Consider the following 18250-nt stretch of genomic DNA (forward strand, 5'->3'; position numbering starts at 1 on the left):
ACTCCAGACCCCCGTTTTCCACCAGCGGTTGGGCCTTCTGCATGCCTCGGCCCACATGTACCGGGTCGGTTTGTTCTGATCCCCCAGTGGCCTATGGCAATCATTGCCCTTCTTCCAGACCTCTCTCCCCACTGAGGGCCTTGCCTCCTGTTTCACTGAGGGTGCTGAAGTCCTCTGGCATGAATCCCCCCAACCTGCCATCCTGCTATGCACTCCCTCCTTCTACTCCTTCCTTTTTTGGTATCAGAGTCGCTGCTGCTGTCTCCAGAGGTGCTCTTGATCCATCTCTGGGACCAGATAGCTGTTCTGCTGGATGACACCTCTCTCCCTGCTAGAGTTTCAGCCTCTCTCCACTGGCTCCTTCCAAAGCAATTTATAAATATAGTCAACCCTCTTTCCTTAAATAACATCACCAATAACAACAACATTCCTAGAAAGAATCATCTAGATTCACTTTGTCAGTCCCATCCATTTTTTCATTCACCATAATCTGGATTTTGCTCCCACCTGGCAAAGAAGACCCTCACCTTCCTCATTGCCAAAGGCCAAGGCCTGTTTTTAGTCCCCATCTGTCTTGCCTTCTTTTTAACATTTGACACTGCTGACCTCTCCCTCTTCAGAATAGTCACTCCTGTCCTATCCTTGGTCTCTGGTGGCTTTTGTCCTTTGCCCAACTGCAAGTTCTATCTATGACCCCTTCCCTAGCCTTCATTTCCCCCCTTCCCCTCTTTTCACTCTATACTTCCCTCCCAGGGGTTCCATGTCCGTTTTTACATCGATGATTTACAGACTGAGGCAGTTGTTCATCCGTCTCAAGCTCCAGACCACAATATCCAGGCTCCTGCTGGTGCTCACCATGTGGCTGAAGTACCACGGGCACTTCCAGCTCAGTGTGTGGGAAATGAAGCTTTTTATTCATCCCCACCTCATACCTGCTTCTCTGCACTCCTGGTAATGCCGCCTGCAATTCCTAGGCCAGAAGCCTGGAGGCATCCTGGAAGACTCTTCACAAATCCACTACCTATAATTAGTGGCAAAGTCCCACGCTCTTTTGTTTGTAACCTGTTCCATCTTTCATCTTCAAAGCTCTGACCCACGGCAGGCCCTTACTATGTTTAGCTGGGGGCCGTGCAGGGGTCTCCTAACCAGGGGTCCCACCTTCAGGCTTGCTGACCCTCCCTTTACTGCCACCAGAGTCATCTTTCTAAGAAACAAAACTTTATGTCACCCCCCCCCGCCCAGGCTATACCCTTTAAAGTCTTTCCTCACTGTGTGCTTGGTGCCTCACCCAGGGCCCGGCACCTGCAGGTGCTCAGAAGATCTCTTGGCGCTGGCTGGGGAAGTGGGTGTGTGGGAGGTGCTGTCAGGATTCTGATTTCCTACTACAGAAGGGTCTTAGCCTGAGAATGAGGCCACGAATCTATTTATTCAGAGGAACGCGTCCTCTTCTTCCCGTCACCAGTCACTTCCTGCGGACCCTCCCTGCCATGCAGTGGGTCCCAAGCAGGCAGGGCAGTCAGCAGGAAGGCACAGTGACTGTTACTGGGATGACTCCTCTTCCAGCTGCAGCTGCAGGAAAACACCTGCAGAGAAGAGGACAAGCTGAGTGTCAGGAGCTGGTTGGGGTGCTCTGCGCATTTGCATCCTGTCACCTGGTGCCTGATCCTGTCCTTGTGGAACAGGTTGGGCCACTCCTACATAGAAAAGAATCCTAGCAGGGTGCTCCTTCATTGGAGTCTACAGCAGGTGCCCGGTCCCACTCTAAAAAGCTGGATCCCAGCTTGTGAGCACATCAGCATTCTTCCTTCCATTGGTCCTGAGGGTGATGGTGGCAGGACAGAGTCTGGCGCTGAGGCTGAGAACCTCTTTACCTGAGCACTTAGCATAGACTGTCTGCTGGTCCCTGCTCTGGGCGATGCACGACATGTAAAGCTTCTGGTCCTCGATCTTTTCCACGTCAACTTTCAGTACAGCCAGAGAGCCCACAGGGATCAAGCTGGAAGAGGAGGTGGCTTAGTCCATCCCTCATATGAATCTCTGGCCGCCATCCCTTCACCCCTCTGTTTCCCCAGCCTTTTCTTCATCCCACTCTGCCTCAAGGAATAAGTGACTCAGGGCTCGCGGCCCACTTGCAGACTTCCAGAGTCTGATAGTAGAGGCTGTGCTCTGGCCGGGAGTAGAAGATCAGCTGAGCAGCGGCTTGGGAAGGAGGGCGGCAGACAGGGCTCCCGCACCCAACCCCTGAGCATGGCCACTCCTCAGTGATAAAAAGGGCATGACTTTGGCCAACGCCCCAAGGATCCATACTTACTTTTTGAACCTGATGTTGAGGCTTACTGTGAATAGCCCCTCTCCAGCCAGGTAAGCAGTTTTAGAGAAGGTCTCGTCCATCATGGCAGCCAGGGACCCCCCATGTGCAAACCTGGGGGTGGGGTGGACAGGAACAAGGCCAGGGCTGCAAGCTTCCCCGCCACCCACCCTGATCCTGATGCGGAGCCATCCTGCCTCTATCTTTCTACGGGAGAAGAAAGGAAGCAGAGCAGGATCCCAGCTGATCAAACTGGTCCAAGTCACTTCAGCTTTTCTCCCATGTTGCTTCAGCAGCATGAGCAACCCCTGACATAATTATTTTATTTCGTCAGGAAAAATGTGAGGTTTTTTTTTTCTTTTCTGATAAAGTTAATGGAAAGGGGTGCCTGGGTGGCTCAGATGGTTAAGCATCTGCCTTCGGCTCAGGTCATGATCCCAGGGTCCTCGGATCGAGCCCCATGTCGGGCTCCTGGCTCAGCGGGGAGCCTGCTTCTCCCTCTGCCTCTCCCCCTGCTCATGCTCTCTCTCCCTGTATTTCTGTGTCTGGAATGAATAAATAAAATCTTAAAAAAAAAAAGTTAATGGAAAAAACATTTTTTTTCTGATTCATCACCTAATTGCTGGCAGCAATTGCCATCATTTGGAAAGGTGCGCTCATACAAGGGACGGAAAAGCCCCTGTGCTTTTCGGCTTGGGCTCTGAGGCATGGCCTTGGGCCAGCTCCCACCTTACCCATCGCTACACCAGGGCCAAGCTAGCATGGATTACCCTCTTGTTCCCACCACCAGGAGGGGAAAGAGCTGGGAGCCATGGAACCACACCAACCTGGTTCGACTCCATGCTCCACCTCTCACTACCAGTCTGATCTTGAGCAAGTTGCTAAGTTGCTGAGTTGTTAAGTTGCTAAGCTTTTCTGAGCCTAAGTTTTTCCACTATGAATTCTGAATAAAAATAACTCCTATTTCATCAGATTACATGAGGTAATGTTTATAAAACCCCCTACTTCCACATGGCTTGAAAGAGGGAAGAAGAAGTTGGTGCCAAAGAACCCCAAACCTGCTCTTCCCTTGTTATCCTAATTGGCCAGACAGGGGACCCATTGGCAAGTGTGTGGATTCTGCAGGATAGCTCTTGATCAGCCAGCAACCTATTCTTCCTCATTGCCTAGGGCTGGGTGGATACTTGTGACAAAATAGAAAATATATATTGGTCTCTGGCCTGGATTCAACACAGTGCTGTTGAAATCCTCGTCATTTCCTGGGTGATGGGAGTGTCTTGTTCTACTGAGGTGACTCTGGGCGGGCTCCTGAATGGCTCCTGGATGGAGCCCCAGAAAGACGAAGCCATGATTAGAAGCTCCTAGAGAAAGAAGAAGGGCTGGAAATGGAGTATATGATGGTTCATGCCTGCGTGAGGAAGCTTCCATAAAATCCCAAAGGTATAGGGTTCAGAGAGCTTCCAGGCTGGCAAACACAGGCCCAGTGGGAGGGTGATGCACTCTGACCCCACAGGGACAGAAACGCCTGCGTGTTCTTGGGATACTCCCAGACCTCGCTGTATGCATGTCTTCATCTGGCTGTTCTTCTGTATCCTTTATCATATCCTTTAATAAACTGGTAAATATAAGTGTTTCCTTGAGTTCTGGAAGCCTCTCTAGCAAAGTAATTGAACATCAGGAGGGGTTTCTGAGAACCTCTGATTTGCAACTGTAGGGGCCAAGGCAAGCTGTCCCAAGATGGGCCACTCTGGCGTGAATATTATTTTGAGCTGAAGGCAATCGAGACCCTGTGGGCTCAAGAGAAACTTTTGCCCCTCCCTTCACTACATAGAAGAATTTAAATTGGGGGTCTTTCCCAGAATAAAGGTTATTACCAGAGAAAAATTTTACCTGAGTGACCCATCTGTATGGCAGGGCAAGCAGCTAATTACCAAACATCTGCTCTTCTTCTTATTGCCCTGTGAAGTGCATTCCTTCCCTTCAAAGTCCCAGACCCCTGTCCCCTGCTCCTTAGTTCAGGATGACATGTAGTCTTCATTTTGCCTGTCTTTAGAATTTCCGTGTCTGTGTGGATTGCCTGTATGTACACTATTAAATTTGACTTTCTCCTGTTAATCTGTCTCATGTCAATTTGATTCTTAGTCCAGCTGGAACGACCCTTGAAGGGGACAGGAAATTCTTGCTTCCTGACATAGCCAAGTCAGACAGAAGTTGTGGGAACCTGGTGGCCTGCTACTTGCTCTTGGCATCTGAAGTGGGTCAGGCTCGTGGACTGAGCCCTTACCCTGTGGGATCTGATGCTGTCTCCAGGTACATGGTGTCAGCATGGAGTTAAATTGTAGGACACCCAGCTGGTGTCACAGAATTGCCTCATGTAGGGAGAAGCCTCTCCCCATTTGGTGATCAGAACTATCAGAAGTAAAGGTCCTGTATGAGTAGTAAAGGAGACACACAGGAGAGAAAGACATAGTAGTTGAGAACTGGTTTTTTATCCCTACACAGTAGACTGAACTGGGTATTTCTTTTTCTTTTTTTTTTAAAGATTTTATTTATTTATTTGAGAGAGAGAGAGAATGAGAGAGAGAGAGCACATGAGAGGAGGGAGGGTCAGAGGGAGAAGCAGACTCCCTCCTGAGCAGGGAGCCTGATGCGGGACTTGATCCCGGGACTTCAGGATCATGACCTGAGCCGAAGGCAGTCGCTAACCATCTGAGCCACCCAGGCACCCCTGAACTGGGTATTTCTTTCTGTTCAGTATGAATCTCTTCTCTGAACCCCTCAACCCACTGGCTTCAGTGTTGGATGGTCCTCCTCTGCCTCTCCTGCCCCACTTCCATGAGCCCCTAAATAAAAATCAGCTACACTTCACCCCCCATCCCCGCCTTCTGGTGTTTTCCTCTTCAGAATGAAGGGCATTCCTGACCTGTGTAGGGTTCTGACCTAGTCCCCCAGCAGCTGATGCATCAGTGGGAAAATCATTGTCCTCACCGAAGATGCCTTTGGGATGGCCAAGGTGACCAAGGGCTGCAGTCTGAATCCATGGCCTGTGGAGGTGCTGACATCTATTAAGATCTCTGAATTTAACTGCAACTGAGTCCCTCCCAGGCGTGGGGACCCTAAAGCTGCCCCCCACCCTTCTGTCTCCCTTGTAGGAACTTTGGCACCACCAATAGCCTTCAGTGACTGTCTAAAGAAGGAACGGGGATGCAGGAGAAGGCAGACGACCATGGACTTGGTGGCCCAGTGGCCTTGGGCAAGAGGCTCAAGGCCAGCTTGCTCTCCCTTGTGGAATTTACCTAGTGTGAGTTCCTTCCTGGGCCTATCCCAAGTTTGAAGGCAGCAGAGTATAATGGAGAGATCAATGGATTGGAGTCCCAGGTCCTGGATTAGAGACCTGATCTGACTTGGTTGTGTGTACTACTGTGCTACCTTACCTCTGTGTGCTTCAGTTTGCTCCTGGGCAAAAGATGAAGTCTGGAAAGATGGTGTCTGAGAGCTATATTGTGCCATATGATTTGTGAGTACATACACATAGTTCCAGGCATTCTGGCAGTCGGATATTGCCTCAGGTTTCAGGTAAGAAGGCTGAAGGCCAGGGCGCCTGGGTGGCTCAGTTGGTTAAGCAACTGCCTTTGGCTCAGGTCATGATCCTGGAGTCCCGGGATCGAGTCCCGCATCGGGCTCCCTGCTCGGCGGGGAGCCTGCTTCTCCCTCTGACCCTCCCCCCTCTCATGTACTCTCTCTCATTCTCACTCTCTCAAATAAATAAATAAAATCTTTAAAAAAAAAAAAAAAGAAGGCTGAAGGCCAGAGGTTAAACTGCTTGCTTAGGGTTCCAAGGCCAGCAAGGCAGAGCAGGACTGAAAGCCTGGCTCCAGATCTTGTCCTCTTCCAAGTTCACAACACCTTTCTCAAAGTGGCCTCTAAGACCACCTTCTTATTGGAAAAATTTCAGACCTCCCTAAGGAGGCTCTCCTTATCTGCACAATGGGGACTGGACCAGATGACCCAGAGTGCCCTTCCAGTGCCCTGGTGTTGAGACAGAAGTCCAGTGCTCACCACCCCCACCTAGCTCCTTAGGGAGAGGTACAGACTCTGGGGCCCAGTGTGTGACTCATCCATCAGCTGAGCCAAGCCCAGAAAGCAGCCAAGAACATCCACCCAGGCCCTGCCTGTGGCTTACCCTGGGGCCCCCTCCAGGTAGGGGCCAGGTTGGAAAAGACAGATGGACTTCTTCTTGGATGGGTGGAAAAAAATGACATACTCGTAGCCTTGTCCTTCCACTTGGATGCACCTGGTGAAGATGCGCCAGTCACTTTTGTCTAGGGAGAGATGGGCAGTGTCGTAGCTGGAGAAGGGGGTGCATGAGTGCGTGGGGCCCAGTCACGATGCAGGGCCAGTCATTCAGCACCATGGGTGGAGCCCTGCCTTAGGCACAGGGTCCAGGAGAGAACCAGAGGACGCCCAGCCTCTGCCCTCAGGGAGCGTTCAATCTGAGACTGGAGACACAGCCTTCTCCTCAGGGACCCCTCAGTCTGGAGGGAGAAATACTCAAGGAAGTTCCCTGGCTGAGGGGTAGAGATAGGCTCATGGCCAGATCAAGACTTTAACATGGGAAATTAAAACTATAACATGTAATTCACATATAATTCAAAATAAAAACAGTACTGAACAGTAAAATCGGGATGCTTGGCTGACTCAGTTGGTAGAGCATGTGACTCTTGATCTTGAGGTTGTGAGTTTGAGCCCCCTATTGGATGTAGAGATTACTCAAAAATAAAATCTTAAAAAAAAAAAAACCACAGTAAAATAAGTGCAGGAAAGTCCACCAAAGTCCTGATTTTTTTCCCCCAAAACAACTACTACAACAACTACATCTTTTTTTGATGGATATCAAATATTTTGAAAAAAATTATTTTGGTGACCCTGCTTTGTGGCATAAACACAAAGGCCATCTGCCTACTGCACCACCCATTCATCAGTGGGCAGGAAAACCACATATATAAATGAGAGAGACAAGAAAACAGGGATGTGCATGTACACATGCACACACACGCATCTACACACATGAAGAAAGCTGAAGATGGAAAGTTCTATCCATCTGATCTGGTGGGTGTCTGGGGAGACTGGCTGTGGACCCAGTAGAGCAGGGATAGTGTGCCAAGGCCCGCAGTGGGGGAGGCAGGCCCTAGGGCCTTTACTGGGTAGAGAGGAGGAGCTGGGATAAGGCTTGACAGTATGGAAGAACACCCAGCGAGAAGGCAGAGGGCAGGGGGCTGAGGGGCTGTGCTCAGGGGGTGGCTCTTGGCTGGGAGCAAAGGCCGACACTGGGTTGTGTTCTCTTGGATGGGAGGAGGGAAGCAGAGATCAGAGAGAATACTCTTCTCTTCTCCTCTACCTGCCTGGGGCTGCATCATCAGAGGTGGGTCAGATACAGAAAGACCTTCCAGCTGAGAACTGGAAGGGAGCTTGTGGATCTCCTTCCCGAGGGTCAGGAGAGTCAGCACAGTGAAAGAGACTGGCTGAACCCACCCGGTGGGCTGGGGAGCAGGTATGCCCAGAGGCCTTCCCAGGCCAGGCCCTACCTGAGGCCACTGCTAACCCAGATGGGAGCTTCAGCCCCTGGATGTGGTCTCTGTTGGACTTGAAGGAGGGCAGTTTGATCCAGCCGTCAGTCTTGGTCTTCTCCAGAAATTCCTGGTACAAGTTCAGCATGTCTGGACACCAGCTGGCATTGGGAAGGGCATAATCCTTCAAATCTGTCTTCTTCAGACAGAATCTTGAGACCTGGGAGGGAAAAATCGGGGAGATTAAACAGCTTCCTGGGGGATGGGGGCTGCTGTTTGGGCTGTGGGACCTCTAGGTGGTTTGCTCCTGGGGTCTTGGCTCCTCAAGCCCTTCCACCAGTGTTGACTTACAGGAAGCGGCCCATTTTCCTTGCAGAGGGCTAGGAGACACCTGAGGGTGACTGACAAGGGGATGCTAAGGTGCAAAGGAAGGAAAAAAAAAGGAACCAGGGCTGACAAGTAGAGGCATACTGCTCTGTGGTGTGCCTTACCACTGTCCTGTTTAAAAACCCGTGAGCTGTTCTTTGAAGCTAAGAACTGGTAGTCTAAGCCCCACTGTACAGATGGGGAAACTGAGGAAATACGGCTTAGGTTGCCAAGCTTGTGAGTATAAGAGCTGATGGTCAGACTAGAGCCTGTCCTCAGACACTGTCTACCCTAGGGGGTGCGATCAGTGGTGGAGGACCATGGCTACCACCTCCTTACCTCAGGGGCTATCCCTGTTCTGTCTACAACTGTGGGCCTGCCCTGGAAAGGTGGCTCCTTTGAAACATGTTTCGAGTGCCCACAGAAGTGTGAAACTATCTGTGGGAAAAGCGAGCCCTCTGAGGCATCAAGCACTCATGGACCAGTAACAACTGTGGGCAGTAGGCTGGCTGCTCACCAAACCTCACACAGGACCGTCCATCTGGAAATGCCCCAACTCAGTTGCAATGGTCTGAGTTCCACAGGAAGAAAGTGACTCATCGGTGGCCACACGAGTTTCAGACCAGGACGAAAGTGTCCTGGTGGTCTTAGTTTTGGATCTGGGCTCCTTAGTCTCCTTTCCCTTCCCTTCCCTTCTCTTCCCTTCCCCTTCCTTTCTTTTCCTTTCCTTTCCTTCCTTCTGCCTGCTTGCTTTTCATTCCTTCCTTCCTTCCTTCCTTTCCTCCCTTCCCTTCCCATTCTTCCTTCTCTTTCTGCCTGCTTTTCTTTCTTTCCTCCTTCCTTTCTTTCTTGCTTTCTTTCTCTCTCTATCTCCCTCTTTCTTTCTTTTTCTTCCTTCCTTCCTTCCTTCGTTTTTCTTCCTTCCTCCCTTCCTATCTTTAGGCCCCACATGGGGCTTGAACTCATGACTCTGAAATCAAGAGTCACATGCTCTACCAGCTAAGCCAGCCAGGAGCCCCTTGATCTGGGTTACTTGATATCCTAAGAGCACCTTCCCTTTGCCAAATCAAATAGCTCCCCAACACACTGCCCACTTGCTCCAGCCATCATCTGGGAAGAGGCAATTTGGGGTGCTCCTATGCCCTAGGCCCCCAAGAGAAGGGCTGCCTACCTGGCTGAGCTGGGAACTTACTGACCAGGGAGTCCGTGGAGGATCCGAATGCTGAGTTGGGGTTGAGTCTGGGCAGGACCTGGGGGACGCCAGGAAGGACTCTGTGCCGGCCAAGTCTTACTGCCACCTGGAAGCATCTCCTTATCATGGCTGGGTTCTGAGGTTGGGGCTGGTAGGACTGAGAAGGTAGCAAAGCGAGTGAGTGCTTTTTGGATGTACCTTGGTGCTGCGGGGGCGGCCACCTCTGGCACAAACCTCTCTCCTTTTTGTCACCAGGCCTTCAGCAGCAAGCTGCCTCAGCAGATGATTAGGCAAGGCTGGACTGGTTTGACACAAGACCCACAGATGTTTGGAGCCTTTAGCTGGTCCCAAGCCCCACCCAGCGCTCGGGGAGAAGTAGATGCTGCTTGGGCATGAATGCTGAACAGGACTGGCCTGAGTCCAGAAAGAAACATTTGTTAAAGAGAAAAAAGTGCATAAAGAAATAGCATATGGTACATGGGGCCTTGGAGAGCTGCCCTGGAGTGTTTGGGGGGCAATCCAAGAACATTCCAAGAAAATTCCCAGAAACGTAAGGGAGGTCTGTCTCTTGATTGGAGAGTGTTGGTGGAGTGTCTGTGTGTGTTGGTGGAGACTTTGTGGTGCGTGCTCTGCAGCAAGACCATGTAAGACCTCTGTCTGGTATGGTCCTGGCACCCAGAAAACCAACTCACCGCCCTTAGCTACCCCTTCTTATATCCCAGACAAGGGGTCACACAGAGAAGCCTCCACCTGCTGGTCCCTGGAGGGGATACTGGTGAGAAGGAGAAGGTCTTAGAGGCAGAGACAGAAAATCATTTGGGAGCAGTCAGCTTAGCAAAGGTCCTCTCAGGCTTTGGGAACCCCACGGAAGGGGATGGGTGCTGGGGGTGAGGTGGGGAGCTGGGCAGTGGAGGCCTTGTCACTGGAAGTCTGCAAGAGAGATAACTTTCAGTGGAAAGAGGGGAGGAGCGTTCAGCCAGTGTCTGCAAGGTTGTGGGCTTTTTTGGTGGTGGTTATTTCTTCTATTGAATTAAAACTGCCAGTTTTCAACTAGAAGTCCTAGTTTTTAATTCACTGGAGAAAAGCATGTTGTGAAAGTCAGAACCATGCAAAGGTGGAATTATGATGATGATGGTGGTGGTGGTGGTGATTTGGGGCAGTTTCTGAAAAATCAAACTAACTTAATGGAAGTTTACAGGTTTTGCCCCACTTTCTGTATTTGGCTGCCCCGGAAGACCAGAATAGAAATATTTTCCTCATGTCCTGTGAAGATTTGAATGAAGTTTCTTTTTTTTTTTATTTGAGAGAGAGAGAATGAGAGACAGAGAGCATGAGAGGGAGGAGGGTCAGAGGGAGAAGCAGACTCCCTGCCGAGCAGGAAGCCTGATGCAGGACTCGATCCAGGGACTCCAGGATCATGACCTGAGCCGAAGGCAGTCGCTTAACTAACTGAGCCACCCAGGCGCCCTTGAATGAAGTTTCTTCAAGGACAGGGAAACCGGGTTTTTGATTAATTCAGTCTCTGGATCTAGCCAAAACTATTCGAATTCTTTGCTAACATTTAAAAAACAGGGAGTGTCACACAAAGCCGGTCAAAGACCTCTGGATGAGGAAGAAGATCTGGCAGCAGAGCATGTCCGTTCCTGTGCAGTGGCAGCTGCCTGGGGCCACACCTCATGCCCTCTGGCTTGTCCCAGGCTTTCCCCGGTACCTGGCACCCCTTCATTCCTTTGCAATCTCTATCTGTGCTACTTGATGGAAAAGATGGGACTTGAGGAGGAGACGAGAGAGAAAAGAGGAATCTCAGAAAGGACTGGAGAGGAATCTGAGGAAACGGGAGTAGGGAGAAGGAGGGGCTCCATAGGAGCCTGATCCCAGGAAGGTGGCACTCGCTGTCCTGATTCCCAGAAGAATCAGTACCTGAATCTGATCATTGACCAAGAGCCACGTGGGAGTTGGGTTATCACCCTTGCACAGCCTGACTTCCCTTGCAGATTGTGTACCCCAGTGGGATCAGCATCTCTTGTTGCCTGACTAGAAGAGGAACACTCTTTTTTTTTTTTAATTTTATTTTATTAAGTTATGTTAATCACCATACATTACATCATCAGTTTTTGATGTAGTGATCCACGATTCATTGTTTGCGTATAACACCCAATGCTCCATTCAACACGTGCCCTCCTTAATACCCATCACCCGGCTAACCCATCCCCCCACCCCCCTCCCCTCTAACACACTCAGTTTGTTTCTCAGAGTCCTTAGTCTCTCATGGTTCATCTCTCCCTCCGATTTCCCCCCCTTCATTTTTCCCTTCCTTCTCCTAATGTCCTCCATGCTATTCCTTATGTTCCACAAATAAGTGAAACCATATGATAATTGACTTTCTCTGCTTGACTTATTTCACTTAGCATAATCTCCTAGAAGAGGAACACTGTTTGTGAAATAGTAGAAAAAATATATAATGGTTTTTGCCCCTGGTTTCCGAACACAGCTCCTAAATCCCTGGGAATTTTCTGGGTGATCTGAGTGTCTTTTGTTCCAATGAGGCAACTCTGGAAAATGAGTCTCCTGGATAGCTTCAGGATGGGCACTGGTCACCAGCAAAACCAAACCAGGATGGGAAGCTTGGAACTTACAGTTCCTGTTGGTTTGAACCCCCTTGGGAGCTTCCCTGTGTAATCTGAAACTAGCCCATAAGGGAAGGGTGAAGAGAGACTGGAAGAAAGAGGCAGGCCACTCCAGGTTGGTAGGTGACAGTTTTAAGGAGCAAAGGGAACTTATAGGAGAGGCTAGTCTTGGGTGGCAGCCAGACAAGTGGATCCCTGCACCCACCTGGCACATTTTAGGTTTAGGGAGAGAGGGGCCTTAACTGGATTCAGTCATGTATACTTATGCAGGGCTTCTCAACACCACATCATTACTCAAGGGGCTGTGTCCTTGGAGCAGCCTCTCAGAGTAGGAAAGGAAAGTGAAACCCACATTCAAGGACAGGGGTGGGGGAGAGGACCTCTGATCACTAGGGTTCAACTTATGGATCAACCAGCAGTCATGTCTTCCTGATGACCTTCCCCAGCAGGTACCACCCTCCATTCTTCAATAAGGGGACAGGGGCTGGAGATTGAGTTAATGATCCATTATGCCTAAGTGAAAGCCTCCATACAAATACTGAAAGTACAGGGCTTGGAGAGCTTCCAGGTTGATACACCCCAACTCTATGGGAATAGTGGTTCCTGTGCTCAAGACCCTCCCAGACCACATTTTATGTATCTCTTCATCTGGCTGTTCATCTGTATCCTTTATCATATGCTTTATTCTATAATAAACCAGTAAACACAAGTGTTTCCTGGAGTTCTGTGAGCAGTTCCAGCCAACAATCGAATCTAAGACAAAGGGTATGGGAACCTCTGATTTGTAGCCAAGTCAGACAGACATTGTGTAAGTAACCTAGGGACCCACCACTTGCCATTGGCATCAGAAGTGGGGGGGCAGTGTCATAGGACTAAGTCATTAACCTGTGGAGTCTGCACCTAACTCCAGTTAGTGTCAGAATTGAATTGTAGGGGGCCTGGGTGGCTGAGTCAATTGAGCGTCTGACTCTTGGCTTCGGCTCAGGTAATGATCTCAGGGTCATGAGATTGAGCCCTGAGTTGGGCTCCGAGCTCAGAGAGGAGTCTGCTTGGGATTCTTTCCCTCTTCCTCCCTCTGCCTCTACCCCTCCCCCTGCGTGCTCTCTCCCTCTCACAAATAAATAAATAAATAAATAAATAAATAAATAAATAAATAAATAAATAAAATATTTAAAAAATAAGAATTGAATTGTAGGACATCTACCTGGTGTTGCAGAGAATTTCTTGGTGTTGGGAAACCCCACACATCTAGTGTCAGAAGTGCTGTGCAGGGTGCCTGTGTGGCTCAGTCATTAAGTGTCTGCCTTTGGCTCAGGTCGTGATCCCAGGGTCCTGGGATCGAGCCCCGCGTCGGGCTCCCTGCTCAGTGGGAAAGCCTGCTTCTCCCTCTCCCGCTCCCCCTGCTTGTGTTCCCTCTCTCGCTGTGTCTCTCTCTGTCAAATAAATGAATAAAATCTTAAAAAAAAAAAAAAAGAAGTGCTGTGCAATTATAAAGGAGAAAAACAGGAAAATTTTCCTGTGGACATCCTGCCACTTTAGTTGTTTCACAACTTTTGGTTAAATCTGCTTTCAAGGGACGCCTGGGTGGCTCAGTCGGTTAAGCGTCTGCCTTCAGCTCAGGTCATGATCCCAGGGTCCTGGGATCGAGTCCTGCATCGGGCTCCCTGCTCCGCGGGGAGCCTGCTTCTCCCTCTGCCTCTGCCTCTCTCTATCTCTCATGAATAAATAAATAAAATCTTTAAAAAAAAATCTGCTTTCAAATATTTACATCATATGCTTATGTAAGTTTTGTTCTCAGTCTGGCCAAGTACTATAGTTAAATTTCTTTTCTTGTATAACTAATTTTCCTTGAGCTGATGTTCCGCTGGGTGCTGTGGCCCAGGGCAATACAAGGAAATGAAGGGGCTGCTCAGCAGATCAACCTTCATTCCCCAGCTGGGAGGGAAGAGATCTAGAAGAGATAAAAGAAAATAAAGACCTGGTGATGTCTGTGACATCAAGGGTCAAGGGCATGACAGATGGAAGGTGATTAGAAATATATCTGAGAGACCGTCTACGCTGACGGCAAAAGCATGGATGTGGCCCTGCAGTCAGTGAATGGAGGAGGCTGTTCAAGGCCATTTCACTCATCTCGCAGATTCTCTGTGCAACACTGAGCCCCGTCTAGATGTGGGCTGGGCGGTCAGCTATGCAGGGAGGTGGAAAGGTATTGGCCAGTGCCTTGAATGGGTTTTGTTACAACACAAACTTTGGCCCCAATTGTTCTATGTGAACACGGCTCAAAAAGAAAAAAGAAAACTCGCTTAGAGAAAAGAAAGCTTCTCCCCAGACCTGGACTCTCTGGAGAAGCAATTAGGAAAAAGAGGGAATGGGGCGCCTGGTTGGCTCAGTCAGAGGAACATGTAACTCTTGATCTCAGGGTCATGAGTTCAAGCCCCATGTTGGGTGTAAAGATTACTTAAATAAAAAATAAAACTTAATGAAGTACTGTATGGTGACTAACATAACATAATAAAAAAATAAAAATAATAAACATTCTGAAAAAAGGAAGAAAGAAAGAAAAAAAGAAAACAGAGGGAAGTCAGTGAAAGTTCATTATAATTTAGAACTCCTGTTGGATTCTGATTTAGCCTGTTTGCCTGCTTGGTTCATTTCCTGTTTGGGACCCATGGGGGAATGTGGAGTCTGGGGGTTTTTCTCACTGTGATACGACCTGTCCCCAGGAGCACATCCTGGGCCAGATCTGACAGGTAGGTGGTCCACAGGAGAACCAGCAGTGGTATGTGGGTAGATAATTAACAACTGCCTCTTGGGGGTGGGGAGGGCTCAGAAGTTTGCCAACGCCATGGTGGAAATATTCCCATGGTGGCTGCTTTCAAGCTACCAGTATGAAGCCACGGACCCTGACTGTGAAGCTGGGGAAGGTTGTAGACAATTGGCTCCTGCAAGCTGGTAGGAACTGGCTCCAGCACATCACTGCTGTAGAAACTTCAGGGGTAATCAAGGCCTGGTAGGTTCCATGGATCACTTCCCAGGCCCAGGACTCTTTCTTCCTTCTAGCAGGCTCCCAAATCTGAATTTACACCCACCTCTGTCTCTTTGGGAATTTCTCTCCTATGTTGTAGCCCTTAGTCTCCCTAGCCTGCCCTCCTCCTCTGCTCCCACCAAACAAACTCATGGGACACTTTCTGCTTAGAGATATTTACTGTAAATCATTAAGAGGAAACAGGTAAAAAGGAACATTTCCAGAACTCTTACAAAGTCTTTCTCAGCTTGGGGGCCCTGGCAGACCATTCTGGACATGTGGTGGAGCTCCCCACGTGGGCTGGCCGACTCCCGGCTGTGATGGTGAGTTCCGGACACTTCGGAGTGGTTGTCAGGATGGCCCCATCCGGCCCTTCTGGATGAGGAAGGGACTTCCCTAGTGGCCTTCCTACATGTCTTTGCTCTTCTGTGAACTCGATCCCTCCTGAAGACTTGGCTCTTATACTCATCCCTGCAATTTCTAGAGGGCTCCCAGACTGCCCATGCCTCTCTCAGTCCCTGACTGATCTTCAGACTGGTCAGGCTGGCCCTGACCTCAGGGAAGCTTGGTTTCTTGACCTTCTGCGCCAAGGGTCAGGGGCCAGGCTGAGTGATGGGAAACTGAGGGCACTCAGAAGGGGCTGCCCTGGTCTTGCTCCCCTCAGGAGTTGCCGGGAAGGAACATAGGCCCAGTTATCAGCTTTCTAATTTCTCCAGAAAAGCCAGACTTTTATGTTATGTGAAACCTTCCAACTTTTAAACGTTGCAACCAATTTATAAGTACACTGTGTGCACCAAATCAAATGCCTCTGACTGGATCTAGTCTGGCAGGCTGCTGATCCTGCCAACTGGTTATAAGGTCGTTCCTGGCCCTTCTCACACTACCGCTCTCCCAGGAGTCCGTGGCTCTTCTGCTCGGGTGCCGTTTCTCTGACTACCCCCAGAGCAGTCTTCTTTTTATGGCTCCCTCACGGAGGGACCCTCCTGGGATTCATTTGATACCCTGGACCCCCATGGTAGGCACTTTGGAAAGGAAAACCACAGTCCAGTGTTGAAACCGGTAAACCAGTTTCCTTGGGGTTTTCGCTCCATCCAGTTGCTGAGGGGTTTTGTCTGTGCTGTGTGTGGGACCTGTGAATGAGCAGCTGGGGAAAAGGCAGAGGCTCAGCCTTCCAGGAGCCAAGACTGGAAGGCGGGCGTAGGGAGGCTGCCTTCATGAAACCTGGGCTTGGAATGGAGCTAAAAGAAGTGGTTGCTAAGCGCTGTGCCCAGAGGGGCCCTGTAGGGGTGGGATGGCGGGTGTTGCCTGCGGGGAAGGGTGAGCAGGGCTGTGGCAGGAGACCTTGTGCCCAGGGGAGCTGGGCAGCTGATAAGCAGACACTGGCTCTGGGTGCTGTGGCCTGGTGTGATCACTGCATTGATGGAGGGGGTCCCGGCCCAGCACAAGGTGCCAGGACAGATGGGGACTGATGGGGACCTGTGCTCCCCTCCCCGCAGATGTGAGAGCCCCTACCACAGCTCAGCTGGAGTTCCTATTTGTGAACTGCCAAGAGGCAGAGGGCCAGGACCTCTAAGCTCAGAAAGTGGCAAATCCTGAATGGTTGTGTGAGGGTGTGTGCGCACACTCAGGGTGGGGCTCCTAGTTCCCAGCCAGGCCTGTACTTGAAATCCCTTATTCTTCAAACTCAGACAGTTACCTGAGAGGTGGTACCTTCAAATCAAAGGGACAGCCACATGGTGCCACTGGCAAATCTGCTTTACTAGCTTCGGGCACAAAGTAAGGTCACATTGCATTTCAAAAACGTATCAAACGGCTAACACCGCTCCCATGATACCTGGAACCCTTTCTTCCCTGAGAACTCTGAAACAGGGGTGTCAACCACCTGTTGAACTAGTTCAGGGGCCAAGTCTGTGAGGCCTCCAAGCACAGGAGATGGTGGCTTCCCTAGCTGTTGTGGGGTGCCCAGTATTTCTGCCCGCTTTCCCCAAGTCACGGGCACCCCGGGGCTAGAGTGCGTTTCTGTCACGTGGGTGCGGAGCCGAGGCCTGTGGCCCTGACAGGGTGGCCCTCCTGCCGACCACCTGGCATGGGCTAGGGGAGGGGGAGGGTGCGAAGGCGATTCCTCTTCAGGCCTCCAGGAGGAGCCTCCTCTAGGCCTTGGGAGTGTGCTCACGGGGTGAGTCAGCTGCCGAGTGGTCCCCGGAGGAGGCCTTGACCAGTGCCCTCACAGGGTAGCCTCCTCAGGCTGCCCCGCCTCAGGCTCCCACCTCTGTGCTTCCCAGGCAAGGAACCCCCTCCTTCTGGGGGCAATTTCCCCTGCCAGCCTCCCTGTAGCCACCCTTCTCCACCACCCCTTCTCCCCAGCCAGTCCTCAGACCTTCACTTAGTCCCCACGTGGCTTCTCCAAATTCTTCCCATCTTTCACTAGAGTTCCCAGAGCCCATAAACCCTGGATGATTAGCATCTGAAAAAAACAGTTCTTCCTTTCCTGGGCGATCGCAGGGCTCTATCCACATGGCTCTGGGAGAGGAGATGAACCATTCCATTCTTTGCATGACAGGTAAAGATTACGTTTCACATTAAACCAGCCTAACCTTGGATTCCCTCCTCGAAGCCAGGCTTCCCGGGAGTGTCTGGCTGGGGCTCTGCCTTGGGTTCTCCGAAGACAAAGGAAGAACCCATAGGGAGGTCCCTTCCTGAGGCCGGGGCTCCTGGCTCAGCGGGGCAGGGGAGGTCCGAGGGTGTGGCCTCCTCAGAGGGCAGCTCTCCTGACCATGGCTGGGCACTGGGCACATGGCATCAGCAGCGCGCCTTGGTGGCCCTGTCAGCAAAGAACAGTGTCGCGGCTGCTCCGTGTAGAGTTCCTTGGTGTTGAGAAAGCCTTGCTCCCTCCCTTGGTGCCCTCTGCTAGGCTGAGCAGGACTGGCTCCTGGCCACTGTGAACCCCAGGGCTTTACTCCTCGCCCCTACCTTCAGCACTGCCGCTTGAGTCCCCTGGCTGTTTCAGTGCATGCACATGCCTGTGTGCACACACACCCACACACGGGCACGTGTGCTAACTTACAAACATACTGTGCGTGGCTACACATACTCACATATGCACAAACATACACACACGCATACAACACACAAGGGTTTGTGTGTACACATCTACCCATCACATAC

General features: G+C 50.6%; 1 protein-coding gene across 2 annotated transcripts; it reads right to left on the reverse strand.

The window, feature by feature from the left end:
* Positions 1–1407: 1407 nt before the first annotated feature.
* Positions 1408–9644, reverse strand: THEM5 (thioesterase superfamily member 5). 2 transcript variants are annotated; one of them, XM_021688106.1, is made up of 6 exons: positions 9438–9637; positions 7894–8095; positions 6492–6630; positions 2312–2422; positions 1872–1996; positions 1408–1583 (listed from the first exon to the last, which is right to left on the reverse strand). In XM_021688106.1, the coding sequence occupies exons 1-6, from the start codon at positions 9558–9560 to the stop codon at positions 1540–1542; spliced, it is 744 nt and encodes a 247-aa protein (XP_021543781.1). In that variant the 5' UTR covers positions 9561–9637; the 3' UTR covers positions 1408–1539. The 2 variants fall into 2 exon arrangements, with proteins under 2 accessions (XP_021543781.1, XP_021543782.1); XM_021688107.1 differs by lacking the exon at positions 1872–1996 and having other exon boundaries at positions 9438–9644.
* Between the last annotated feature and the right edge of the window lie 8606 nt (positions 9645–18250).

Source organism: Neomonachus schauinslandi, chromosome 4 (genome assembly GCF_002201575.2).
Source record: "Neomonachus schauinslandi chromosome 4, ASM220157v2, whole genome shotgun sequence".
In the NCBI taxonomy this organism is placed as follows: Eukaryota; Metazoa; Chordata; class Mammalia; order Carnivora; family Phocidae; genus Neomonachus; species Neomonachus schauinslandi.

What these genes read in the sequence shown, in the direction of transcription:
- THEM5 (XM_021688106.1), bottom strand. Translation starts at nt 9,560, where the DNA reads ATGATAAGGAGATGCTTCCAGGTGGCAGTAAGACTTGGCCGGCACAGA. An exon ending in TACCTGGAGGGGGCCCCAGG is followed by an intron (nt 2,423 to 6,491) that starts GTAAGCCACAGG and finishes CCCCACCCCCAG; the next exon opens with GTTTGCACATGGGGGGTCCC. An exon ending in CTCAACATCAGGTTCAAAAA is followed by an intron (nt 1,997 to 2,311) that starts GTAAGTATGGAT and finishes CTCCTCTTCCAG; the next exon opens with CTTGATCCCTGTGGGCTCTC.